This window comes from Castor canadensis, chromosome 5, assembly GCF_047511655.1.
Source record: "Castor canadensis chromosome 5, mCasCan1.hap1v2, whole genome shotgun sequence".
In the NCBI taxonomy this organism is placed as follows: domain Eukaryota; kingdom Metazoa; phylum Chordata; class Mammalia; order Rodentia; family Castoridae; genus Castor; species Castor canadensis.
In genome coordinates, this window is record NC_133390.1 from 131,037,259 (window position 1) to 131,065,244 (window position 27,986).

General features: G+C 40.9%; 1 protein-coding gene across 5 annotated transcripts in view; it reads right to left on the reverse strand.

Moving 5' to 3' along the window:
* Positions 1-48: 48 nt before the first annotated feature.
* Positions 49-27,986, reverse strand: part of Trank1 (tetratricopeptide repeat and ankyrin repeat containing 1) — a 167,990-nt gene continuing 140,052 nt past the window's right edge. For 3 of the 5 annotated variants that reach the window (XM_074074158.1, XM_074074155.1, XM_074074159.1), the window contains 9 exons: positions 18,815-18,971; positions 17,265-17,369; positions 15,566-15,654; positions 11,662-11,765; positions 11,418-11,550; positions 7,675-7,820; positions 3,800-6,843; positions 2,877-2,975; positions 49-1,585 (listed from right to left, as the gene is read on the reverse strand). In XM_074074158.1, the coding sequence (XP_073930259.1) occupies positions 1,485-1,585; positions 2,877-2,975; positions 3,800-6,843; positions 7,675-7,820; positions 11,418-11,550; positions 11,662-11,765; positions 15,566-15,654; positions 17,265-17,369; positions 18,815-18,971 (3,978 nt within the window). In that variant the 3' untranslated portion in view covers positions 49-1,484. The remainder of the gene's footprint in view (positions 1,586-2,876; positions 2,976-3,799; positions 6,844-7,674; positions 7,821-11,417; positions 11,551-11,661; positions 11,766-15,565; positions 15,655-17,264; positions 17,370-18,814; positions 18,972-27,986) is intronic. The other 2 variants (XM_074074156.1, XM_074074157.1) reach the window with 2 other exon arrangements.

Here is a 27,986-nt window from a genome sequence, read left to right on the forward strand (position 1 = left end):
CCTTTACTCATAGTAGATATTGGAAATAAACAAAAGGATGGCAACAGATAAGAGAGATGATTTAACTTTATAAAATTGTGATAATACAGCAAGATTTGATTGGGTTTTTTTTTCTGGCAAGTAAAGTTCATAAAAAGAATACCTGGAATCAAGATAAACATAACCTAATAAAAATCACAAACATAACATTTCAAGGTAACAAATCATTTAGAAAGATAGTGAAGGGAAAACCATAAGCAGCAAAAGCAGCAGCAAGATGAAGGAAAATCCAGTTTTTTGTAAGGACAAAACCACCAAAGGCCAGTATGAACCTGACCATTGATGCCCCCCTGGGCTTAGAGAGGAAAGGGTGGGCAGCAACTATCAGAGAGGCATGAAGGCCTTCCAAATGGACCAAACCAATGGCCACTGGTTCAGTGGATGGAGGGGGAATACAGGCCTCTTGTAAACAGGCCCATACACAACACCCTCTTGCAGGGCCTACCCGTCACATGGCAGTGATCCACAGTCACTGGCACTATAAAGGCTGGCTTCCTCTTCTTTCTACTGTTCCTGACCTGCAGTTCTTCAGGTTACTGTCCCACTGTAGTGAGCTCAGTGGATAGAAACTCAAGACTTAACCTGAGCATAAATGTCAGATTTGCTAGGGAGAAACAAGAAACCTAGATATACAGTGCTGCATACAACGCACTTTTTGAAAGGTCTGCACCAAAGCCAAAGCAGAGTTAGGATCACTTTAGAAAGGCAAGCCAAGAACATCTTGGCAACACTCCTCTAGAGGGAAAGGATGTCCAAAGCATGCTAGGTGAATTCTTGACTACATTCTGAGGTAGTCTAACTTACACAGGTAGCTGAGAAGAGTCACAAAAAAAAAAGAGGAAGGGCAGAAAAGTTTCCTCAGAGAGAAATGGTTAACATCGATAACAGAAGTGGGATAGGAAACAACCAGAATGTGGTCTGGGCTCAGGGGTGGCTGGTAGCAAGGTCCACATAGACCTTCAGCACATGGATCTTCCTCTACTTGCTGTGGCAGCAGTGTGGCAGAAGATGAGAGAATCCATAGAGGGATTTCCTGGCCCAGAGCAGTGGTGCTCTGAGGTGAGGGGTGTTGGCCTTAAATGCCTAGACCCCTGCAACTAAGTCATGTCAAAATGGTGATAAGTCAGACAATTGGCTTTGGGCTGAGGAGTCCCAAATTCCCCTTCAACTCACTCCTCTAAACAGGACATGCTGTGTTTGGGAGACTAATACTGCTAGACTTCAGCTTGGAAAGCACTTGAGCGGTCCCTGAAGGTAAGGGAGAAATCAAATTCCAAGCCACCACTGAAAAAGAAATTACAAAAACAAAAAAACAAAGGTGGCCTACCCTTTTTTTTTCTTAATGCTAATTTATATTCCTTTTCTCTTCTGCCCCAGCACTTAGAATTCTAAGACAGGATGGAATGTTCTGTGCTCATTCTGTGAATGAGATGTGCAAAAATGCTCTAGTATTTTCTCTGCTTTCCATATTTCCATGAACGCCTTCTAGGACGGAGCTCACCAAAGTCTTCGACTTCATTTTCATAATCATCTTCCTGAACAACACCTATTTAAGAAACAAAAAACAGAAATAAGGTGAAGAAGATAATTTTTTCCTATTCACTTTAAAGCTTAATTTCCTGGTAATCATTGTTTTGAATTAAATAAACAAAGGTTTTCAACAAGATGCCAAAAAGAAGTTTCCTTTGAATATTAATTCCCAAGAAGAATCAAAGCAAACACTTTTTTTCTGGAATTAAATTCTATATAGAGTGGTTACTCTGACCTTATTTTAGAGAACCCGATCTGACTATGAGGGTTTGACTATTTGTTTTAAAGAACAAATAAGTCAAAATCTAAACTCAACCATATCATGAATTGATATATCAATTTTATCTTTTTTAAACAATCATGAAATCATAATTCCAAGAAGGGCTGTCTAGTGCTAAAGATTTTTGTATTGGCACAGACATTTATGACAAGCTCCTTCAAGTTCTCCCCAGCTATAGGGCCTGGATTAGGACTTGGAAGGGCACCAAAGGCTGGTGAAATACTTGAAGCAAGAAGAAATGTGGTCCAGTGATGAAGGGGTAGCAGTTGGAAAGGGCAAGAAGGAAAATATTCTGCATCACACAGAACTTGGTAAGGAAATCACACCTGTAATCCTAGATACTCAGGTGGCAGAGATCAGGATGACTGTGGTCAAAGCCAGCCAGGCAAATAGTTCATGAGACCTTATCTTGAAAAAACCCTTCATAAAAAAGGGCTGGTAGAGTAGTTCAAGGTGTAAGCCCTGAGTTCAAGCCCCAGTACCACAAAAAAGAAAATTCTGACTGCACAAAGAAACGACTTACTCTACACAAGCCTGTAGCCCTCTATAGAAAGATGCCTCCAAGCTTCCCCAAGGACTTTGTTTTGTTCCCAAGTGTATTCTCAGACCCAGAATAGCACTCACTGATACATACTAGACACTCAATAAATATCCACTGATTTATATGAATGATTTCCCAGACAAACATATTTATCAAGGGATAGCTTTGCAATACTTTGTCTATCCTTGAGAGTCACAGTAATGAGTATGCTCAGTGACTGAACATAATTAGTAACAACTCATAAACAGCAAAAGAAGTTTTTAGCAACTAACATGAGCCCAGAATAATGGCCCTCATAGTCAGATCGGGAAATTATTTTGTTGACAATTTGACTTACAGAAGGGGGTACAGGAAGGTGATGCTGGGCAGGGAGATGCCACTTTTGACATCTATGGCAACCCCACTATAGACTCATCTGGGAATCAGCAGTATTAAGAACCATAGTATCCAAAGGATCACCTGTCTCTGGAGCAAAAGACTTCTTACCTTCTTCCTTTAAGCAGAGCTCTGTCTTCATCAGCCACTCCTGTGCGTCCCTGACTGACAGGGCCAGAACTTTCACCTGCCGCATCATCACCTCTTCTGCTATAGAAACCAAAGAACAGATGCTCTGAGTGAAGAGGCAGCTGCAAGCACTATAACATCAAGCACTTGGTCAATGCTCTGTGTCCTAAGAGCTAGTCTGTGCTTTCCTTGAAGAGAGCCTCCTTTCTGGGTACAGATTCCAAAGCTGCATTCTGTACTATGAGCATAACTGCCTGTAAATGGTAGCCCCACACCATTACTATGTGTCTGTAGAGACTGTCAAGAGCAAAACTTTTAAGGAAGCTTGTGTCCAAATCATATTTAAATCCTAAACTGGAAAAAGTTGTCTGCATTATACATTGTTTTTTTAAAAATGCAGTTCCACAAGTTTTATATATAACTTCCACTTAGTGTCACTAACAGGTAGCTAGCTAGGCAAAAGCTGATTCTAAAACCACAGAATAATTTTATTATTAAAAGCTCTCACTGGGTATGACTTAAGGGAACATCTTAAGAAGAGACCAGCTATGCACTTCCAATCCTGACTCTAGGGTTCAGCACCCAGTAGGTTCTCAAGAAAAGATGTACGCATGAATGAATCAGAAGAGCCTCAGAGTTTTCTCAATATTTTAAACATTCTCCCTAAATGTCCTCCATAGAATTAGTTAGCAAATCTTTTTCTATCTGCAATGCCTGAGCAAATCATCCTGGTCAAAGATAATCACAAATTTTTAATTGGGCAAGAGGTGGTCCAAACAATGAGATTTCACTGTAATTTGAGAATAAACATACTTTGCTTGTATTTCTTCTAATGCAGGTACTTGTACTTCATCCCCAAGTCAGATGTCATAAAGAACGTAATTCAGCATTTAGCAGGCCCTTACCTTCAGCCCAAGCCTTTCGCCTGTAGAGTTCCTCCACCAAGTCTGAAACCCTCCTGAGGTGCTCCTGGACTTTCCTCTGCAGCATGTGGCTGTGCTCTTTAGAGCCTAGGTGACTGCAGACCCACACGTTCTCCTCAATGTCCTGCACTACCAATTTGCCTTTGCCAATGACTGGGTCCACCTTCTCATGGAAAAATTCTGAGTATTTCTGGTAGGCCACTTGTTGTTTCTGGTGGCTTTCCAGGTAGATGTGGTGCTCATAAGACTCACTGCTCCTCTCCTGACATTCTTTCCCTTCCAGCTCAGCCCTGGAAAGGATGACAACCTCTGAGGCCACTCCCTCAAATGCTTTGCTAGGGCTGAAGTAGTTCTCAGGGCTGCGGGTGAACTTCACTCCACACAGATCACACTGAGTCCTATCCACATCGGCCCTTTTGAAGTTTCCCACACTGGACTCCCTGGCCTCCTCCCTGACACGCTCAGCCTGGACCCATCTCCTCCAGCTAATGCACAGAGATACCACCAAGCAGACTCTTCGCAGCTTGCGCTGGATGGAGGCCTTCCACTGCTTTTGTGAAAGAATGGCAGCCAGAAGGTGGTCTCGGTCCTCCAATGCTAGCTCATCTGTCTCATCCTGATCAAATTCACACTCGGATTCAGCAAAGTGGTCCACGGGGCCCACACAGAGCAAGCGGTTCAGTCTGACCTCCTCATGACAGAGTCCATGGACCACAGAGCCTTTGGTATGGACACTGTCCCACCGCCAGTGGCAGTCCACCAGGTACTCTTCATCCCGCTCAAAGAGCAGGTCCTGCAGTGCCTCAGCCACAGACTTCACACTGACTGCCACCAACACGCGCCTCACCACCTTCTGAAGCCTCTCAGGAACCTGGCCTGGCCAGTCCATACTCATCAGCTGCAACCTTGTCTCAATCTCCTCAAAATGACGGTACAGAAGTTGCTTGCAGAAGGGCTGCAGGACTTCCTCAGCATTTACCAACATCACCAAACACAGCACCAGTGTCCGCTCAGCCTCACCTGAGACCACAAAGTCTATTTCACTGAAGGCGTCAAGCAGGACATTGAAATTCACATTCTCATAGCCACACAGCACCTTGACAAGGTAGGAGAGGTGGAACCGGAAGTCCTGAATGGCTCTGGCGACATCCTTTGGCTTGTATTCCTGAATGATGGAGAAGATGTCCCCAAGCTCCTTGTCCTTCTTGCTGGTCAGGAACTCCCAATAGTGTAGGAGTGCGATGTAGCTCTTGGGGAGGCACAGGACGGCATTCTTCCAGAGGCGGGCCAGCACCACCCCACAGTGGATGAACTGGAACTCTAGCAGTGCTACTGTGTTGCCAATGCTGGGGATAAGCGGTTCTTTGCACCTCTTGATGAGGACATTCATAAAGCGGAAAAAGAGCCTCTTGTAGTCTTCTGGATTCCTGTGCATGTACAGCTGGTCAATGGAATTCTCCAGCAGCCGAATGAAGCACAGATGGATCTTCTCTGTACCTTCATCCTCCTTGTTGGGCACCAGCATGCCAAATTTCCCTTCTATTCCTTTCATTCGGCTACCTCTCCCCCTGCCCCGTTCCTCTTTGTCAGACTCTAGAGCTTTTAGCTCCCTGTTGTAGTTGTCCTCCTCCTGGTGGAGAAGCTTCTCAAACTCCTCAGGGTAGCTGGAGGCGAGAAGGAAAGCCTGCATGGCGCTCAGCCACAGGTCTGTGGACTCCCGGCGGCTGCGTGCACTTTCACTTTGAAACAGATTGCGAATGTACTCTTTCAAGGCAAACCTGTAGAATCGGAAGGATTTGTAACTTGGTTTGAGGATTTCTTTGCATGCCATAGGATTTTCTGACAGCACTCTCTGATGAAAATGCCTAGGGAAGAGGACATTTAGGAAAGATCTGCAAAGGTCATACATTTCTGCAGACAAAATACAATCTATTTCTTTAAGCTCTTCAGCTAAGATTTTAGGGAATACTTTTTTGGCTTCCAGAAGCAATCCATTGATTGCCACCAGGTGCATTTTTGACTGAACCATACACTTGGCCTCACAGCGCCGCAGGGGCCTGTGAAAATCTTCACAGTTTTCATCCTCACATTTTAAGCCTGCAATAAACCTCATGCAGACTCCTGGGTAGGTCTTCCCAAGCAGGCTCTGTGTGATCTGACACAGCCTGCTCAAAAGGTGCTTGTTAAGGGCTAATTTCACTTGGTCAGTCACTATCAAGAAATGATCTTTTGTTTTTTTCTCTTTTAAGTTCAAGTCCAGGTCAAAAATTATTCTTAATATGGGCCCAGGGTCATTCTGAGCTATCTGGCAATACTTGGCATCCACCTGGGAAATCCCAAAAAACTCAAAGCAAGACTTGACCATTTCCTTTTCAGCATTATTAGTCACTCTTTTGAGGGCCCTGACCAGATTGAGAAGGACTTCCAACCCCTCTGGAGCCAGGGCCAGAACCTTCTCAGGCTCAGTCTCACACTGGCTGACTGCTTCATAGAGTGCTTCTACCACTCCAGCTGAGTGGTTGAGCATGTCAAACTTGAGGAGAGCTTCTTTAAGTTTCTGAAAGTCTCTCAGGATGACCCCCTGCAGGAATTGGGCCTCTGCAATGCCAGACAGCTGGTTGGTTTGATAGCAGAGATCAAGTGCTTCTCTTAGAATGGCCTTAGTATGTTCTATGTCAGAATCTCTGGCCACATTGAGGCGAGCAACCCCCAGCAGACACAAAGCCTGGAAGTCCTTGTCAGCAGTGAGCCTGGCAGCCTCCAGGAGGCAGCCATGTTGTTTCATCAACAGGGCTGCCTCTTCTCTCCGACCCTCCCTGTTCAACAGGTCTGCAGCTTCTGCTAGGCGCTTCCGAGATTTGAGGAATACCAGTTGGTCTTCTACATCTAGCTTTGAGAGAACAGCCATCATTTCCTTGGTCTTATTTGCACTCAGGTACTTTGCTGCAGCTTCCAGGTAAAACTGACTGGCAGAATAGGAGAGCTTAGAAATGGGAAGGGTCTTGGTCTTTAGCATTTCTTCATATCTGCAAAGACAGGTTGCAAATATCAAGTTACCATCACTGAGCCAATAGGAAGTTTCCTCCAAAATGTAGTATGAAGCATCTTAAATAAAGCTCACACATGTAGATATTACAAAATAGTACCTAAACATGTCAAGCACTTTTATAAGTGCTTCATTGTACAGTTATTACTATAATAATTAATAATAAACTCTTTATTCTTCAAAAGAATGAGGCATTCATGTGCTTAGTTTATGAAATGCAGCAGAGTTACAGCTCAAGCAAGTGGGAGTTAAGTCTGAAAGACAGACTAGTCTACAGGGCAAAATTTGTGCACAGTCAAAATGATCCTTGGGAAAAAAAAACTCTTTGACACTCAAGAGCATGATAATCATTTTGGGTATATGATTTCAATAAATTTGAATGTGATAAATGAGAAAGGACGAAATGGGTGCTATGTACACACATTAGCAATTGCACCAGTCTTTGTCTTGTGATTCTTCTCTTTTGCCAGGTGTGCATGTTTTTGGATTCAAGCAAGACTACTGAAGCTCCCCAGTCCTATTTATACTGATGCTTGAAGTCAGTATATCCTGTTACAAACACATTAATACATCCTTCATCTCTTTAGCCCTCTCTCATCATGACACTGTGTCAAAGCTAATGAAGAAAGGGGAAACACAGAGTCCTGCTCCCAAGGAGGTCCTGACCCAGCACCAAGGCCACCACTGGAATGGAAAGAGATGGACATGGTCAAGCCAATGAAGAAGGATCAGGATAGCCATCCAGGGCAGGCTGCCCCCAAGAGAGAAGCAGGAGGAAAGGAGGGAAGTACAAAAGAATAAAACCACCTACTTTTCCACTGCAATAGCAGCTTCCTCAAAAAGCTCCTCTTGGCAGTACATTTTGAGTGCTAGATCAAATTCCTGAATCTGCTCAAAGCATCGGAAAGCATCTTTGTAGCACTGGCTTCGCTTATAGAAATAGGCAGCATCTCTTATCTAGGACAGAGTAAAATTTTCCTTTTATTTAGAGTATATGTAACTTTTATCTTAAAAATAAACCAGTATCATGAATAATAAAGAGGATGGTCATATTCCTGCTAGTTTATCTAAAATTAAAACTACTGAAATATAGATGATATTAGAAAAATTAATTTTTCTGGTTGTACTAGGGATTAAACCCAGGGTCTTGTGCTTGCTAGGCAAATTCTCTACCAGTAAGTCACGATCCCAGCCCTTTTTGCTTTTAGTTTTGTTTTTCAGATAGGGTCTCATGTTTTTGCCTGAGCTGACTTTGGACAGTGATTCTAACACCTATCTCTGCTCCTGGAATAGCTGGCATTACAATAATGCACCATGATGCCAGGCTTCTTTTTTGGGATAGAATCTCACTAACTTTTGCCCAGGCAGGCCTCTAACCTCTATCCTTCTGTCTCTACTACCTGAGTAGCCAGGATTGTAGGCATGTACCACCATGCCCAGCCCTAGAAAACTAATTCTTTATAAAATATAGATAAAAGTTAAATCTCATTTCACATCATACAAAAAGGTAATCTCCTGGTGTATTAAATATTTAATTGAAATTTAAAAATTGAGAGGAAATATATGAGATTATCTTTGTGACACAGAGATAGGGGTAGATAAAGTCTTCAACAAAACTTCAAATACACAAACTTCAGGCAACAAATTAATGGATATGATGATTTTTTTAAAACGGCACATGAAATAGAATTAATAGAAGACAAATTTTAACATCTAGATCAGCACTGTCCAATCTGCTAGCCTCTAAGCACAACTGAATATTGACACAACTGAATATTGAGCAACTGAATTTTTAATTTTATTGAATTTTAACTATTCAGATAGCTACATATGGCTAAGGGCTACCACACAAGACTTGATAGATTTAGAACATAAAAGAGATTTCTACAACCACAACAGAAAAGACTTCTTTAGAGATACAACAGAAAACTAGGCAAGGGGTATAAACTGGCAGTTTGCAATAAGGGAAACTTGAATAACAAACAAATAAATGAAGATACTCAGAACCATCCTCATCACAGACTGCAATGCCCTGCAGAATCTGCTCCTGTCACCCTCTCTTGCTCATGGCACCATGTCTACCTCCTCGCTGGGTTTTGGCCAAACTAGCTTCCTGGCTATTCTTCAAACTCACCAAAATGCTCTTACTTTAGGACTTTTGCCTGCAAGGGGTTGTCCTGTGAGGCTTTCCATTAGCTGTCCTCAGTATTTTGCTGAAACGTCAGCTCTCTGACCTTCAGTCTAACATAGCAATGCATGATATCCCCTCTTCCCCTCCCATGCTTTCCTCATAACCATTACATTTCACATATTACTTGTTTATTTATCTTTTTCTTATGTAGGAAAGGGAAGCTCTGGAAAGACCTCTGCTTTGTGGCCTCTGGTCACTCAGCTTCCAACATGCCTGGCACAAGGGCACTACCCATTCGTTGAATATTTAATTTCAAAATTCTACTTGCTACACCTGAGGCCCACAGAGGAAACAAAATAAAAGTGAAATAGGGCAAAATATATGTGCCAGCTCCCCTGGAAAAACCTGATTTTTCATAGTTTCTTTTATATCCTGAGACCTCATAGATCAGAGAGTTCCTAGACCACTCTCAGCCACGTCAATTAAACTCTATAACCAGTACATTTAACCAGCCCTCTCTTTTCTTCTCTTTCACAATGCTCATGACTCAGAAGAAAAACTCCTGTGTATAAACAAAGGTGCTGAATGTGTGCCCAATTGGAGGGAGAGAAGAAAAGGCTGGCTCTAAGAGTTAGCTCTCTACTCTGTCTCCCTGCACCAGAAGGAGGCCCCATCTGCCATCCAGGGCAAGACCCTAGAAAGGATTCTGGGTAAACCAATGCTGCTCTACGGAGACAGGCAGGAGAGGCCCAGGAACCTCTGAAAGGAAATTTCATATCCCCCCAGCACCCACACAAATATTTCTTCCCTGGGTAGTATACATTACCAGAAAGACAATTTGGCTTGAGGATTTAGGCAAAGGCTGCTGCCAATTTGAATCTTGCTAGTCAAATGGGGTGGCATGATCACAGTAGGTCTGACACTGGCTGATGGTTTAATAACCTTCTGCAGAGGGGCCTGAGCAAAGACAGGAGGCTGATTCCTCTCTGTGTCAGGCACACAGTTATTAGGTTATACTGGTGAGAGAAGGGAGAAGCTTGGAGTATGGCTCTACACTTGAAGGTGCTGCAGCTATGGAGAAGGGTGTATAACCTCCGCTCATTGTCTCCTGGTTGCCACCACTCCCACTTTCAGAGGTAGAGCCTGGCAGGCTGGGAGCAGTATAGTTAAACAGACAAGGTAGGAATGTCTGGCTCAGCCATGGCAGGCACCAGAGTTAAAAAGCGCAAAGTGATAGGCATAGGTTTGTCTCCTGGAGCCACTGACAATAGAGTACAAGGTGGTGGCACTAAAGATTAAAGGGTATAAATTAAAGAACCTGGAAAGACTAGAGACTATCCTAGCTTCCCAAACTTCCACCCACACTGAGATGCCTTCTCCAATGTCCCCATTCCATCTCCATCTCCTACAACCCAACAAGTTCATCCCATAATAAACATGAAGCTAGACAGGTAGCATTGGGAGGCCTTATCTTCTCAGACACTTACTAGGGGCTACCCTTCACGCTTCCTGGTAGATTCCACACCCAGGGTGCTCTCAAGAACCCAAGAGTTACCACACTAACACTGACATGGAAACCCATCTTTCTACTGAAGGGTCATAAAAACTGGTACAGGAGGAAATGCAACAGCTTACAGTTTGATGCTCTCAAGCACAGCTTCTCCAACTACCTGTGGTAGAGGACCAGACTGTTTCAAATTTCTAATCCATCAAAACTGATATATTAAAAATGAATCACTAAGAAAATGATTACTACTTGGATGTCACAGTAATGCTAAATGGCTATACAAATTTCTAACTGTTTACTTCCCTCTTCTGTATTAATCTGGTTGCAGACAAACAGCAGTTTGTGGCCCACTGCCAGATTACTAACCATACTCTGTGAGAAGCTGTGCTCCAGATCTGCATCCTTGTCCATCAGAGCTTTCTACAAGGATGGAAATAACTCTGAGCTCTTGTACTGAGGATGAAAGTGTTTAATGTTATTACATTTTAATTAATTTAAACTAAATAGCCATATGTGGCTGCTGTATTAGACAGTGAAGATCTAGAGTAACTATTGGAAACACAAAAAACCTTGCTCGTAGTACTCACCTGACTCAACTCCAGACTGTAAACATAGGGAAAGAGAAAGCAACAATATTCTAAACACACTGCCCTTTGGTTTAAACATTTGACCTTCTTGTGGTTAATATTAACACAGACATGGAAGTACACACACACACTTCAGAGCCTTCTAAAAGCTTGAGCAAGTAAAGGAAAAAAAGGGCCACCCATAGAGATAGAGTGGACAGGGCCAGCCTCTTGTTCCTTGGAGGACTGGGGCCTCTTCCTGATGCAAGCAGATCTTGAGGGGTTCACCCCTTCATCTGCTCAAGTGAAGTCCAGTTTTCCTAGAAACACCTGTGGGCTGGAGGCCATACCTTTCCCAGTCTCTCACACAACTGGGCAGAGAGCTGGAATTCCTTGGCATAGCTCAGACATTTAAGGGACAGTTTTGGCTCACTGCACTCCAAATAGGTTTTAGCCAGTTCCAAATACTCCAATTGTTTTTCCCTGGGGGAAAGAAAACAAAAACAGTATTCCCATGAAATATTAACATAACACTAATATATTTAACCTGCTGCTTTTATCAAAGCAAATCTGAAATGATCTCAAGACACTTACTTGGGGCTGACTTTCTTGGATTTCATGCTCAGGGCCGTGTTGTGGGCCAGCGCCAACTTCTCCTTCTCAAATGCACCTCCTTTCTGGTAACACTTAGCTGCAACCTGAACGGGCCAAAGGTGTTTATTCTCAGTAAGGTAACAAAATTGACAAATAGGACAGGAGTTAAAGCATGCATTATGTTTGTACGGACACAGCTCTGCATCTCACCCCGCCCAATCTATGAGACAGGAGCAGGAAAAGTGCAGGCTTGCTAAAGAGAGAAGCCTCCAAAGACAAAGCCCAGAGGTGTGACCACTTAACACACCCAAAGGTTTCATTAGGAAGAAGCTAGAAGCCATGGAAAAGGTACATAGTACATATTTCTATAGGCCACCACAGTAACAACCTTGTGTAATCCTCCAACAGCCACATGCAAGAGGCATCCTTCTCTTTGTACATAGTACAGTGGTCAAAGTCATTGCAGCAATTGGCCCAAAGTTACCAGTGGCTTTTCTGGGTTTTGACACAATTGCTAATTACAATGGCTACCTGTGTGCTGGTGGAACAGTCACAGTGCAGGTAGTGGGGGAGAGATGGCACCAAAGCACATCTAGATCCTCAGAGCATGCAGATCTATGTTACCAAATTCTCTCACTATGAAGTATGCAGATGAGTGTCACAGGGAGTCAGCCTGTACCCTAATCCTGGCCAGAAAAAGTTTTTTTTTTTTCTAAAACAGGAGTACTTGCACCATGTCTCAAAACATAGGATACAAGAATAGAAAAACCATTCTGCCTAGTGTTGGGTCTTAGGGTAGACATGGGAAAGATTAAATGGCACTTGCTAGTAAAGTGGACAGGATAGCCTCTCTTCCCCTCATGCTCTTTGTTCTAGCATTCCCAGCTCCTCAGGCCTCCTTTCATTTCCAATGACCTGTATGTACCATACTCTTCCTTGTGTAATTTGCACAAACTATTCCTTCCAATTGAAATCGTTTCCTATCCTTTCTCTGCCTAATTAACTGCATTTACTTTACAGGTCTGTGATCAAGACTCCCTTTACTCAAAGAAGGTTTTCTTGCCTCCCTGTCCAGGACAGGTGACTCTGGGGCAGCTGGTCTCTTATATGTGGTGCCTGCAAGAGCTAGGCTGTACACTCATCTATGTGCCTGCTTTGCTCACCATAATATTCCTGGGATCTAAGCATAATGTTTGGCCCACATCTCAACAAGTATTTGTTGAATGAATGATCTTGTATGGTGGTTCTGAAACATTCATTGACATGCAGCCAAAAACTCAATAAACCACCTGAGTCCTGAAGTCCTTTAGCGGGGTCAAAATAAAGTCAGGCGAGGAGAAGGCTTTTTATAACATGTCTCATCTGTGCCGGCTCCCCTAAAAAGATTTTAGATTCAAACATTCAAAAGGTATTTTTAAAGGGATAAATAATTGGAAATCCATGGGCAACACATATGGGCAACACCAATGGTGTTCTGAAAGGAATAAAGGGTAAGATTTTATATAGTTCTCCAATTTCATACCTATACCCATACCTGCTGCCCATCATATCTCTCCCTTCCCTCCCTACCACCCTCCCTTCACCCCACCAAAAAAAAAAAAAGAAATTTTGGTTTTACAAAAGCAGCCAAATATTCAGCATTTCTGTCCAATTATAGCAAAGATGAGCATTGGGGCTCAATCAACTTCTGCAACTAAATATTACATATTTTAAAAACTACTCTCTAGATATACCCATACCTACTACCATGAAAATTCTATCTCCTCACCTCACATAATAGATTACAAACGTGACCACTCTTCCCTACCTCTGCCCACTCCCCTTTACAGTGTAACATGGCAGCTTCCCATCATGAGTGCTTCTTATCTCCCCTCTATTCCAATGTGGAATATGACTTGTTTAGCCAACAGAAATCAGCAGAAGTATCACTGGGCCTGTTCTAAGGCCTGGCCTCAAGAGGGTGCATGTACTTCTGCTCACTCTCTTTGAACCATGGTTTTACATGAAAAGCACAGAATAGCCTGCTGGAGGATGCAGGATGGGGTGACCTAGGATCCTGTAAACCCATCACCAGAGCCAAGAACCAGCCAATTCCCCTGAAGCAGACTTACCTAGTCAGCTGGCAGCTGAATGCAGACACACAAGTTGCCCCACCTGAGCCCAAAAGAACTACTTGGCTGAACTCACATTGCCATCTTATAGAACTAGGAGCAGCATAAGCCACTAAATTTTTCAGGGGTGTTTATTATGCAGCAACAGTAATTGATAAACCCAAGATAGGAGTTATTTGTTATCAATGTAAACCATTTTCCCTGTCATGGCAGAGAACTATTCTAAGAATTAGGGCTGAGGAAACTTTGGGAACTCCTTCTCCCAGGCATGTGAGACACAGACACCTCACACACTACTGACTTGTAGTCATCACTCTGCACTGCCCAGTGCCTTCACTCATGCCCAGCTCTATAAAACTCTGGCTCTAAAAAACCAGAGCATCAGAACCAGCTTTCCAGAGAAATCACAGTCTCAAACCATCTGTTCAGAAGTAGAAGAGAAACCACAGGCATTCTTCCTATAACACTTGAGGTGATTAACCCCAACATGAGCACTGAGGCATGGAAGGAAAGAAAGCCATCTGCCCAAATCCAGCCTGGCTACTCTTTCAAGGAGCATTGCTGCAGTTGCTAGTATAGGCACCCAGGTGCCTGGGAAGTCAAACCCTGGGGAAGTGCATTCCTGTGGGGCTCTACCTGTGATGGCAGACACTATTGATTATGCAAGGCACTCTGTTCCCTTTCTTGCCAGATGGTAGAACCTATACCCATAAAGAGCAGAAAGAGATAGATGGGACTGTACTCCCAGAAGCCCTTGCAGCTAAAAAAAGGACATATGACCTAGTACTGACCAATAAGAAGCATAAGGATGTCCACTGGGGACTTTAAGATTAAAACAGAGTGATAGAGAGAGAGAGAGAGAGAGAGAGAGAGAGAGAGAGAGAGAGAAAGATCAATCCAGGGGAAGCAAGTGCCTTCCTTTCATTCCTGCTTTGGTTGCTTCTGAGGAGATTAAGGTGCTTGACGCTGCTGCAGCAGCCATTATGTAGCTATGAAGAGAACATCTTTGACACACTGCAGATTACACAGAAAAAGATGGAGTAAGATTGGGCCCATGTTGACTTTGCTGAACTGCAAATCCTAAAATCAGACTTATTGTTATAGGATTTAACATTTAAAATCATCACTACTCTTCTAGTAGGGTGTTTGCAACTTGCAAGTGAAGATAGCATCTCTACTACCTTGTTGGAGGTATCTGCCTTGGTGCTGTACCTGAGACCCTGTGATGTGTATTGGTGTGATTATGGGAAAAGTGATGGGCCTGCTACAGAGACAGTGTTTCCTGGAAGAAGACTGCTCAGGCTCACTGATATGGCTTGAGGCTGGAAGTTAGTCATTTCAGTCCAGTGTGGTAAAGCTTCAGCCATGCTCACAGACTCAGAGTGGCAGTAAGTTTATGTCTGCTCCATTTGAAAACAACAAACAAGAGACCAAAGTGTTGCTGCTTTACAATGCAGTATGATGATAGCAAAACTTTTTAAGCACAGAAGGGAAAGAAAATAAATAGGAGTATTCCTTGATGGGACACAGGCCATGACCCTTCTCCACTTATCTATCAATATATGCTGGCATTTAGCCAAAATGAAGGGCATACCTACACTGACAGGGGAAGAGAACAGGTCAGAGAGTACTCCTCATCTTGGGAAAACCTGATGATTCAGAAGAAGTGGCACAAACACTTTTGTCCTCACCCCATCCTGCTGATATGTGATGGTGGAGACTTGCCTATGAGGCTTAACAAAGTGAGCAGTCATGAAGATTCCTCACCCCTGGCTCTTTGCCCAGCCCCTTACCTTCCAGCACTGGTGCTTGGCATAGTATTCTCCTTGCGTGATCCACTCCTCCGGAGTTGAGGTCTTAACAAACATGCTATCATCAAAGTCTAAAATGAAAAAGGAAGGCAGGTTTGCTTCTCTGGGCATTCAATCACTTACACCTGTTGTTATGGGCTGAATTATGTTCCCCCAAAATTTATGTATTGAGGTCCTTAACCTCTATTTCCTCAGAACATGACTGTTCTTAGAGAAAGGGCCATTAAAGAGGTGATTTATTTAAAATGAGTCCTTCAGGGTGAGCCCTAATCCAATCTGACTGGTGTCCTTATAGAGGGAAGAAATTTGGAAACACACACACAAAGAGGAGCCCATTTGAACAGAGGAAAGACTTATGAGGTCACTGTGAGAAGGTGGTCATTTATCTACAAGCCAAAAAGAGAATCCTCAGAAGAAATCAACTCAGTCAATACCTTAATCTTGAACTTCTAGTCACTAGAACTGTGAGAAAGTAAATTTCTGTAGCTTGAGCCACTCAGTTTGTGGTATTTAGTTATGGCAGCCACAGCAGGCTAATACACCTCTGTTATCTTTCTAATCTTTGAGATACATTTTAGCTTACTAAGCCAAGTTTGTGTGGGTTTCAGAAGAAAAAAGCAGAAGTGAAAAAGGGCATGGTATGTTTTTAAATTTTTGGTCTACTTTCCTTGGCTATGAATCAGAAGACAGAGAGCAATTACTAATTCTTCCTTGAAAATCCACAGCTAAGTAGCTCTTAGTAAGCTCTCAGGTACAGAGGATCTAGCAAGGACCAAGGCAATAGGATTTTATAGTATAGAGACTACTTAATTTACTGTGGGGTTATATGCCAATAAACTCCATGGTAAATTGAAAATATAATTCAAAAATACACTTAGTACATGTATCCTACCAAATATCATGGCTTAGCAACACAGCACACTGTAGATTGCTGGTTATTCACTCTGTGACTGCATGGGCAGCTGTGACCTGTGGCTTACTGCCACTGCCCAGCATCATGACAGAGTACTGTACCACATATCACTAGCCTGGAGAAAGATCAAAATTGAAAATATAGTTTCTACTGAGTATATATCACTCTGCACCATGGTAAAGTTAAAAAATCCTAGGTCAAACCATCATGGGGCAGAGTCTATTTGTATTTCCAAATGTGCAGACTTTGCCCTTATCACAGCAAGCAATCTGTTGGTGGACATCAACTATTACAACCACCAGCTGTCTGTCCCTTCTGTTTCACACAAGCCCACTGGTGACTATGTCAGTACTCCCCACCCATCGGCCCTCAGAGTATCACCAGCAGTGAGTGACAATACACAGCCTCATGAAGCACAAGAAAGACAGTGACTACAAGGACAATGTCAATAGTCAAATCAGAGCTGAAGGAGCCAGGGATACCCAAGCCAATGGATAGCAACCACAGGAGCAATGAAAGACATACTCAGGTGTAAAAACCACACATTAAGCTTCAAAGTGGATCCTTTCCTTCTCTCCCTCTGCTTGTGCCCTTAGGCATGGTGTAGTGATCTACAGCTTCTTGTTCTGACTCCATGTATTCTATTACTGCCTCTGTGAGATTTTATTCCCACAGCAAAACCCTATGTTATCTCTAAAAAGAGCCAGTGATCTCTGCACTCCTTTCCTTTTAGCTGAGGAGGTAAAGGTTAATGGAGAGAAAGAGTACCTGAACAAGGTTTTATGCAGCTACTCAGGTGGAGAGGTTTTTGAGGAGACAAGTTTTTAAACTCCACGCCTTCAATTTTTCTCATCACCCCACAACAGTCAGGTCCTAGGAATAGAATATTTAATCCTGGCCCCCAACTAAGTCAACAAGAATAATCAGAAATAGACTTCATAAAAGTTTGCTGAGAAATACTCAGGAAGCCAGCAAACTTCTCTACAGCAGCCATGCCCTGCTCCTTCCTCTATCCTTACCAAATTAACTATGGCCTAGAGGCATAGAAAGATAGCAATTTTCTCCTTCATGAAAGGCTGATTATTTCTCTTCACGGTATCCTATCTGGAGAACTTCACTTCATTTTTAATTAGCTAGTCTTTGTAAATTATACAAAAAAATCAAATTCATGATATGATTTTTGTAAACCCTGCAAATAGTATAGCAGGTATAAAGGTGAGAAGCAAAAGGTATCTATATCTACTCAACAATTCCATGCCCACCAGTCCTAGCACCAGAGGTAACCACTATAAACAGTTTTCCTCAGAAATAATATTTGTATCCTTGTATATGTAGCATTTTTCTCTCCATGGACTCTCCTATGTCTGGAGTTGAATAGATAAATATCTGATGAATCCCTTACTATCTGAACTCTACCTCTTGTTGTAAAACTCAAGAGCCAAACAGATTCAGGCAGTCCATTATCCTTCACTGTCTTAACTCTCACAAACCTAATTCTTAGTATACCAACATAGAAACTGAATGAGGTTTGATAGTTAAAGACACTTAAATAGGTGTTTGTATGTAGAAATACACATATACACATTTGTAATCATTCTATTCTGATATATCTTATAGTTTTTTATAGTTCAAAAATATAAAGTTCTTTAAAGTTGGATTGTTCTAGCTATACTGCTTTGCATTTTCCTTTTTTCATGTAATACATCTTGAACATCTTTCCTTATCAATAAATGGAAGTAATCCTTACTCTTTTTTAATGGCTACAGGGTATTCTACAGAAAGAAATGTGTTTAGCCTTTCCTGTTTTGGACACTTAAGCTGCTTTTAGTTTCTTGTGATGAGAAATAGAGCCATGAAATCTTTATTTTGACAGACACTGCTAATCAGCTGCACAAAAGTTCACAGTAATTTGTATTCTGCCAATTGAGACCTTATTTCATCTAACCTTTGCCCATAATACTTGCCTTTAAAGGAAAAATTCAAGGCCTTCCCTGAAAGAGTTAACCCTCTGAATACCACTCAACCACACTTTCCCACACACTTTAACAAATAAATAGGAACACTCTTCCTCAGAAGAGTATAGAAAGAAAAGAAAGTGCTTTAAAAAAAAATAAAAAAGCAATGCCCAAGGCTGGGAGTGTAACTCAGAGGTACAGCATTTGCCTAGCATGTGTGATGCCCTGGGTTCCATCTCCACCACTATAAGACACAAAACAGCAAGAACAAAACAGAAACTACATCCTTTATACCTGGACCACAAGAACAGTTGAAAGAAACATATATTCTCCAACGCTAAGAATATTTCAATGAGATCTTACCTTTATTTTCATCTGTCTTCACAACTTGAACAAAATCTCTTCTAATGAAATATTTGAAAGCAGGAGCCCGTTTCTCTAGGTTTTCATCAAAGATCCAGAGGTTGACCCGAGCCCGTGTGATGGCAGTGTACAGCTGCTTCAGCTCTCCATTGAGGAGCTACCAATAAGATTGAGGGCAAAGATGATGAGTCTTTTGTCTATACTGACAGCATGATATGTTTCAAGGAGCTTACTCTGATTTTGGAAAAATGCAAAAATTTAATTTTAGAGAAGTCCAGCTATGAACAAGATCCCTAAGGGCACCAAAGCTTCAGCAGTGATTAGTGAGGCTGAGAAACTCCATCTCTTTCCACCCCTAAAGAGAAGCATGCATGACATCAGTACAGGAAGACCCTTGAATATGCTATAGTGTTTCCTGCTTTTATTTTGAAATAATTATAGGTTCACTGGAAGTTACAAAGATAGTAAAGAAGTTATAATGATCATGTATCCTTCACTCAATTTATCCCAATGGTACGTTGGTTACACATTGCTGTGACTTGTTTGTAAAAATTAAGCCAGTCATAGGCTTCTATTATAATTACCATTAGTACTAAACTGGTCAAGACCTACTACATCAAAGTTGAACTCAAATCCCAGTATCACCTAAAAAAAAAAAAGCTAAAAATAGAACTACCATTATATCCAGGAATACCACTCCTGGGTATATATCCAAAGAAACGTAAGTCAGGTCACAATAAGTACACCTGCACATCCATGTTTATTGCAGCATTATTCACAATAGCCAAGCTATAGAAACAGTCCAGATGCCCTACAACTGATGAATGGATTAACAAAATGTGATATATACATCTCTAAATATGTATACACACACACACACACACATACACACACACACACAACTATAGTGGAATATTATTTATCCGTGAAGAAGAATGAAATTTTGTCATTCACAGGAAAAATGGATAGAACTGGAAAACATCATGTTAAGTAAGCCATATCCAGAAAGACAAAGGTCGCATGCTTTCTGTCATATATGAAAGACCCAAATATAAATATAAGCATAATCATATATGCTTATATAGAGAAAACATATTTCCAACAGTGGGACTATCAGAGGAGCCTGGGGAAGGAGGGAAAGAGAATGAAAGAAAGGCAGTAATATTGAAATAGATCACATCTGTGTAGGAGCAAGACAGAACAAAACACACTGAAAACTGATGAACAATAAGGGGTAAGGGAGAAAGAGTAAGGAAGAGTAATACAGGGTGTGAGAATGATTAAAGTACAATATATTTACAGGTAAAATACAAAGGAAAAACCCTACTGAACAATGAAAAGACAAACAATGAAGGATAGGAATGTAAAGCAGGTCATGTTAAGGGAACTGTACTAGTGGGAGGGGGAGAGTAAATGAAGAGGGTAAAAGAGAGTGAGCATGGTCAATGTATTTTCTACACATGTAAGAAAATGGAACATTGAAACCTGTTCAAGTCATTTTAAGAAGCAGAAGAGAGAATGAAGGGAATGAACCAAACCAGAACATATTGTACACATAAATGGAAATGCCACAATGAAACTCCCTGTACAACTAATATATACTAATTTAAAAATTAAAAATAAAATAGAAAATACTTTTAAAAAAAAGATTGAATTCAGGACCTTCTGCTTGCCAGACAAGCACTCTTCCACTTGTGCTATACCCCAAGTCCAAGATACCTGAATAGTAAGATGGCAGAATAGAAGCTTCCTCCATGTGACTCCATGAATGAGAAGAGTAAGAGTACAAGGATGAATTTTATTCCAAAGAGAGAGAGAGAGGAAGTCCATCAGGAATTTCAAAAGAGGCACCAGGATGGCTGAAAAGCCACTGAGAAACAGAAAGGTCACCAGAGAGAAGTTAGGAAATAGCCCATAGCACTAACCCAAGCTCCCTGCAGGGAAGGGTGGTTGGAGGTAGGAAAGGAGAACCAAAGCCACAACAATAATGTAAACCAGGTGGCCCTGGAAACAGACAGGGAGTCCTAGCTACAAAATAAGTTGACCGTCCTTGTAAGTTTTAATCCAGTGTGGGTTTTGGTGCAACAATGACTCCTCCTATGTCACAGGCTAGCATTGAGGAGGAAATTAATTTTTTCACTCCCCATATCTTAGTAGCCAGGTACTATCTCAAGACTATTATTTGAGACTAAGCTAGTCTTGCCACCTAAAAACAAGGACCAATTACAGGCTGGGGAGGCTGGGGCCACCCCATACACACATACAGTATTGGGGTGGAACACAGCCAGGAGAGGTAGCTGTGGGGAGGGGAAGGGTTGCATTCAGACCCAGTGAGAAATCTGGGCAATGTGGAGTTGGTGTGGTAAAGGGTATAGGATTAGTGGTTCTGCCCTCTGTGATGAGTAGCAAGTCTCATTACTTGTGTATCACCAGAGAATAAGAGATCTAACCGAAGCCCATGACCAAAGGTTTGCTCAACCTTGGGAACTATCTCCTTATTGAGTGTGGTTGCTGCCAGGCAGGACCAAGAGTTCTGAACCCAGGTTGAGCAGAATATGCTATTTCTCCAGCTTCTTCCTGTAAGTTGATTTATTGCTGGGTGGAATCTGAAAGCTCTGAGACTGGCAGGCACATCTCCATGTTTCCTTGGTTTTCCCCTTTTTCCTACAGTACAGATATCAGGGCTGTATTTGCTCCCCCCACATTCCTATGCACTTCAGAGAAATCCACAGGCTTGGACATTTGCCACATCTGGGATAGAGGCTGGACGGAGAGGAAAGTTGTCCAGACTACAGGTTGCAAAGTTCAGGGAGATGCTCTCATACTTTAGCTACACCCCCAACCCTTTTGGGAAGCTTGCAAAGTGAATGGAGCCCTAACACTGACAACTGACCCTTGACTGGTCCAGTCTGTCCTCAGCTGACAGAGTTGTTTTATCCTCTTTTGAGGGTACTAGAGATTGAGCCCTAAATAGAAGATTGCTCACTAAGAAGTCAACCTGACAAACTTGGAAGAGATACCCATCAAAACAGATGTCCAAATCACAACCTACAAGTAAAAGAAACACAAAAAAGCAAGGCAATATGACTCCTCCAAAAACCCACACCTCCAGTATAAACAACTCTAAAGACACCAAAATGACTGAAATGCCAAAGAATTAAAAGTCTACTTTTAAAAGTGATCAATGACCTCAAGGAAGATTAAAATAACTGAATAAGGTAAGGAAGTCAATTCAAGACTTGGATAAGAAAGTCATCAACATGAATGAAAAATTCAGCAAGGATATTGAGATTCTAAAATAAATAAAATAAAACCCCAGAAATGTGGCAAATGAAAAACTCAATAAATGGAGGAAACATAGCCAGTCAGCAGTAAAGGAAAAAATATAAACAAGCAAAACCACAACTTTAAGACTATGATCAAGAGACCAAACCTAAGAACCCATGTGGTAGAAGAAGGAGCTAAAATATAACTAAAGGCACAGAAAACCTATTCAGGGAAATGATAGCATAAAAATTTTCAAATCTAGGGAAATATATGGCATCCAAATAAAGACAGCATATAGAACCCCAAACAGACATGAAAAAAGACCTCTCCACATCACAGTATAGTCAAAATGCTAAGACTACAGAACAAAGAAAGAATATTGAAAATTGTGAAAGAAAAATGCCAACTTATTTACAAAGGAAAACTCAGGAGAATTATATCAGTCCTCTCAGCAGAAAGCCTAAAAGCCAGGAAAGCTTACGATGAAATATTTCAAGTTCTGAAAGCAAATAACTACTAAGTACTATTATTATATCCAGTAAAGTTATCCTTTAAATCAAGGGAGAAATAAAGACTTTCCAAGATAACCACCAACTAAAGCAATTCCTGCCACTAAGTCAGCATTGCAGAAGCTAGTTAAAGGAATCCTATACACAAATGAGGAAGAAAGAAATTCACAAACAAGAGAGATCAGGAAAGAATAAATTTCAGCAAAGGAATAGATCAACAAATGAGAAGAAGGAAATTTGAGAGGGGTTAAGAAAAAATTATATAGATGGAATGAATTTGATCCAACTACATTATATGCATGTATGTAAATATCACAATGAAACCCCTTTGTACAATTAATTTATGCTTATTTTAAAAAGTTTAAAAAAAGGGCTGGTAGGGTAGCTCAAATGGGAGAATGCCTGCCTAGCAAGTGTGAGGCCCTGAGTTCAAACCACAGTACCATAAAAAAATTTTAAAAACTCAAAAAAGAGAAAATAATCAAATATGTTCAACTCAGTAAACCAGCAAAATCATAAGAGGAATAATGGAGAAAGAAAAGAACGAATATACTAAATAGTGATAAAGAAAAAAAAAAACAACGAAATTCCAGAAAGTGGCAAATACCTCTCAATAATAACCCTAAATGTAAATGGCCTTAACTTTTCAATTAAAAAATACAGATTGACTAATTTGATTCAAAAATAAGATCCAACTATTTGTTGTCAACAAAAGTCACATCTCACTAGCAAATACACACACAGACTGAAAGTGAAAGGAGGGCAAATGATAAACTAAGCAAGTGGAAATAGAAAACAAGCAGAAGTATCTATATCCATATTGGACAAAAAAGACTTAAAGCCAAAATTAGAAGAGATATGGAAGGTCACTATATTTTAATAAAGGGAACAACACATCAAGAAGATATAACAACTGTAAGATTATATGTGTCAAAAGTTGCACCCTATTTCATAAAACAAACCTATTGGATGAAAAGAGACAGGTAAGTCCAGACACAATAATAGTGGATAAATTCAACAGCCCACTATCATCAATAAATAAGTCATCTGAACAAAAAGTCAAAGAAACTTTAAAGTTAAACTGTACCATGGATCAAACAGACTTAACTGACATCTACACAATATCCAACAGATGCAGAATACATATTCTTCTCAGCAGCCCATTAAACTTTCTCCAAAATGTATCACATTTTAGGCAATAAAGTGAGTCTTAAGAAATACAAGAAAATTAATTGTATCTTATTAGATCATAATGGAATAAAATTAAACATCAACACCAAAATAGAGTATAGAGACTATACACACGCATGGGGATTAGACAAAAAACTTTTGAAAGATCAGTAGATCATTGAAGAACTTGGAGAAGAAATTTTAAAATTCATAGACTCAAATGAAAATGGAAATACAACACACCATAACCTATAGGATACAACAACGAATGTTCTAAGAAAGAAGTTTATAGCTATAAGTGTCTACATTTAAAACAAAATCAAAGAAACTGCAAATAAATAACCTAATAATATACCTCAAGATCTTAGAAAAACAGAGAGAAAGAAATAACAGACCATGGCAGAAATTAACAAAATGGAAACTAGAAAAAATACAAAGAACTCAATGAAACTAAGAGATAGTTTTTTGAAAAGAACTATCAAGAACACCATGATCAAGTTGGTTTCATTTTCAGGTTGGTTCAACATACACAAATCAATAAATGTAAAAGAGCACATGAACAGAATTAAGGACAAAGACCACATAATCATCAAGGTCTGCAGTAAAAGTCTTTGACAAAACTCAACATGAAGCCCTGAAGAGACTAGAAATAAAAGGGACAGTCCTCAACATAATATAGAATATATGACAAAACAAGACAGAAAAACCCTTATCCAAACTAACCAGAAGAGAGAGAAAACTCAAATTAAGAAAATTAGACATGAGAAAAGGGGATATCACCACTAATGAAATTCAGAAGATCACTGTATTCTAATATACTGGGAAATCTAGAAGAAATGGACAAATTTCTAGATGCATATAACCTATGGAAAATGCTTTAACTCACCTAAACAGATCTATAATGAGCAATGAAACCAAAGTGATAATAAGGAGTCTCCAAAGAAGAGCCCAGGACCAAATGGAGTCACTGCTGAATTCTACTAGGCCTTTAAAGAAGAACTAACATCAATGCTCCTCAAACTATTTCAAGAAACAGAAAGGGAAGGAACACTACCAAACTCATTCTGTGATGCCATTATTATCCTGATACCAAAACTGGACAAGAATGTGACAAAAAAGAAAATTATAGAACAGTTTTCATGATGAGTATTATGTAAAAATGCTCAATGAAATACTTGAAAATAAAATTCAACAATACATTAAAAAGATCATACACCATGATCAAGTTGGTTTCATTTTCAGGATGGTTCAACATACACAAATTAATAAATGCATTAAAGCACATGAACAGAATTAAGGACAAAGACCACATGATCATCTCAAGGTCTCCAGTAAAAAGCCTTTGACAAAATTCAATATGAAGCCCTAAGAAATTATAAATAAAAGGGACATTCCTCAACATAATATAGACTATATGACATATATATATATATATACATATATATATGATAAAACTAGCCATGGGGAAACACTGAGATCATTCCCTCTAAAAATCAGGAGAGACAAAGATGTACTCTGTCTCCACTGTTATTCAATATAGTGCATGAATTCTTAGCCAGAGCATTAAAGCAAGTGACAGAAATAATAGGGATACAAATAAAAAAGGAAGAAGTCAAATTATCCCTATTTGCAGATGATATGATCTTGTACTTAAAAGACCCTAAAGACACCACTGGGGGAAAAAAAAAAAGAACCCTTGGATCCAATAAGCTCTTTTGGCAAAATAGCAGGACATAAAAATCAACATACAAGAAGGATCCAAGATGGTGGGTAGAATAGGGAATCAAAAATCCTAACTCCGTGACTCCAGAAACCACCTTGAGACATTGGAGCTACACTTGGGTAATTGATTGCTTCTAGCCAAAATAATAACAACCATCACATTAGGTGCACATAAAATTCAAAGACTGATCTTTAAATCAGTCTTTAATTGCACCTAAAAGCCGTGAAAACCCCATGTGGCACAGCCAGCAAGGCATGTCTTGCCCAGGGAAAAAAGCCCCTTGGCTGCTTCTCTTTTTTTTTTCTTTAATTTTGTCTCCCAACAAGCAGAAGACGAAGCATCAATCAGAATTAAACACTGCGGCATCATGGATCCCTTACCCATGGAAAGCCTCCCTATACCATGCCATTTCTCCCTGCCAGCCAGTTCCAAAGCTGCTTACATGAACCTGCAGAACGAACAGGTAAGCATCATGCACCACTTACAACTCCCCTAACCACTCTCTGGGAACAAAATCCTGTGCAGCCCCTGGGCAGACTGATCCCCACCCCCCCAAAAAAACTAAAAAGCATAAACAGCGAATGGTAATCTAACACCAACAGCAGTGGTGGGGGTAGAACACTGAACCTTCCCTGGAGAACAGGGATTGGGCAAGGAGATGAACTTTAAGTGCTGAACTCTCAATCAATGAAAGTAGGAAAAGCAACAGAGGTCAGGAGAGGCACGAAGGTTGAGAATGGAGGTGGGGCAACAAACAAACCTCCCAAAGCGGGGCAGGTGATGGATTCTGCAGCTGATCTCATGGGAAGGAAGGCAGTATTCAAAACTAAATTGCCCCACCTTGCTGGGGGAGGAGCTGACCAAATAGAGTTGCAGCTGAAGGGAAACACAGCTGTTACTTGGTGAAAACAACAATAGTTCTGACCATCCTGCACAAACTGGCACACTTCTCTCACCTCCCAATTGCAATTAACACTGTGGACAGAAGGAATCAAATACTACTCACAAGCCAGTCACCTGGTGAGACCATATCAGAGCTCCAGTTTGAACGCCAATTCCAGGATTAGATACCTAAGGAGTAACCCCAGAACTTTTACCAAAAGACTGACTTTTTTGTTGTTCTTGTACTTGGTGGGGTTTTTTTTTTCTGTATTATTAACCCACTACCACTATTTTCTTATCCCTAGTCTTACCCCCTTCACTTTCCATCCTTTTCCTTTGCTACAATCTATTGTTCTCTCTCCCAATGACTCTTTCTGCCCCTTCTCATCCACTCTCTCCCCGTCTTCACCTCCCACTCTGATCCTTCCCCAACCTGTCACCACACTACTCCTCCCTCCTATACACACACCACCTGCTGACTAGCCTACTGTATACAACCAACTATATACAACCACAGCCCCCTTCAATCCCTGACATAAGCACCCTCCACTACAACAGAAATACACACAAACAGGCACAAGAGCCACAAAACCCAGCAGCCCCCATACCTCTTACCTCACCCACCTACCCCTTTTCCCACCCTCTCTTTTAGTGCCAATTTTACCAATTCCCCAAATTTCTATATCTAGCCTAATAAACCCCAACACCCATTGTTTATAGATATTATCAACAAGGGGATTCCTATGTAATTGGTCTGGCATTGAACCTGTGAATTTGTTATTGGTAAATTACACCTCCAGGCCAGGGGCAGAGAGAGCACATCGAACAAGCTCTAGGTTGTGAACAACCAAGTCAGTCACAACATAAAAATTAAACCAAGGAAAAGAAAACAGGCAATTAAAACCACCAACTAGCCTATCAAGAACACAGTTGCACAGCACCAAGTGCAGCAATATGAAGAAGGGATAGAAATGACACTCCTCAAAAATATTATTCTATAGAGGATTCAGTGGGAAATGAAGAAAATAGCTATCTACTTCCTGACCCCAACAAAACAATGATGTCATTAGGAAGCCCATTTTAAAAAAAAAAACCTGCAAAGAAGAAATTGTGAAAGAAATCTCTCACAAATTCATGGAGAAGATACTAGAAATGGTTAACCAGAATATACAAGATGCACTCAAGAAACTTCAAGACACCAAAAATAAAGAACATGAGAAGACACAGAAACAAATAAATGAACTCAGAGAGGACTTCAACAAACACCAAAGTGAAACAAAGGACACTACAAAAAAAAGAGTTACATGAATTAAAGATGACAACACAAAAAATAAAGAGGAAAACCTCAGAAAAAAGAATCGAACAAAAATCCTGAATATAAACAGTCCCTTTAGACAAACAAAAAAACACAGTGGAAGGCACTTCAGCAGACTAGAACAAGTGGAAGACAGAGTCTCAGAGCTCAAAGATAAAATAGAAATAAAAGAAAAAACAGGAGAAATCTTAGTCAAATGACTCAAGAGCTGTGAAAGGAATACACAAGAACTCAGTGACTCCATCAAAAGACCAAACTTGAGACTCATGGGCACTGAAGAAGGCGAAGAGGTGCAAGCTGCAGGGA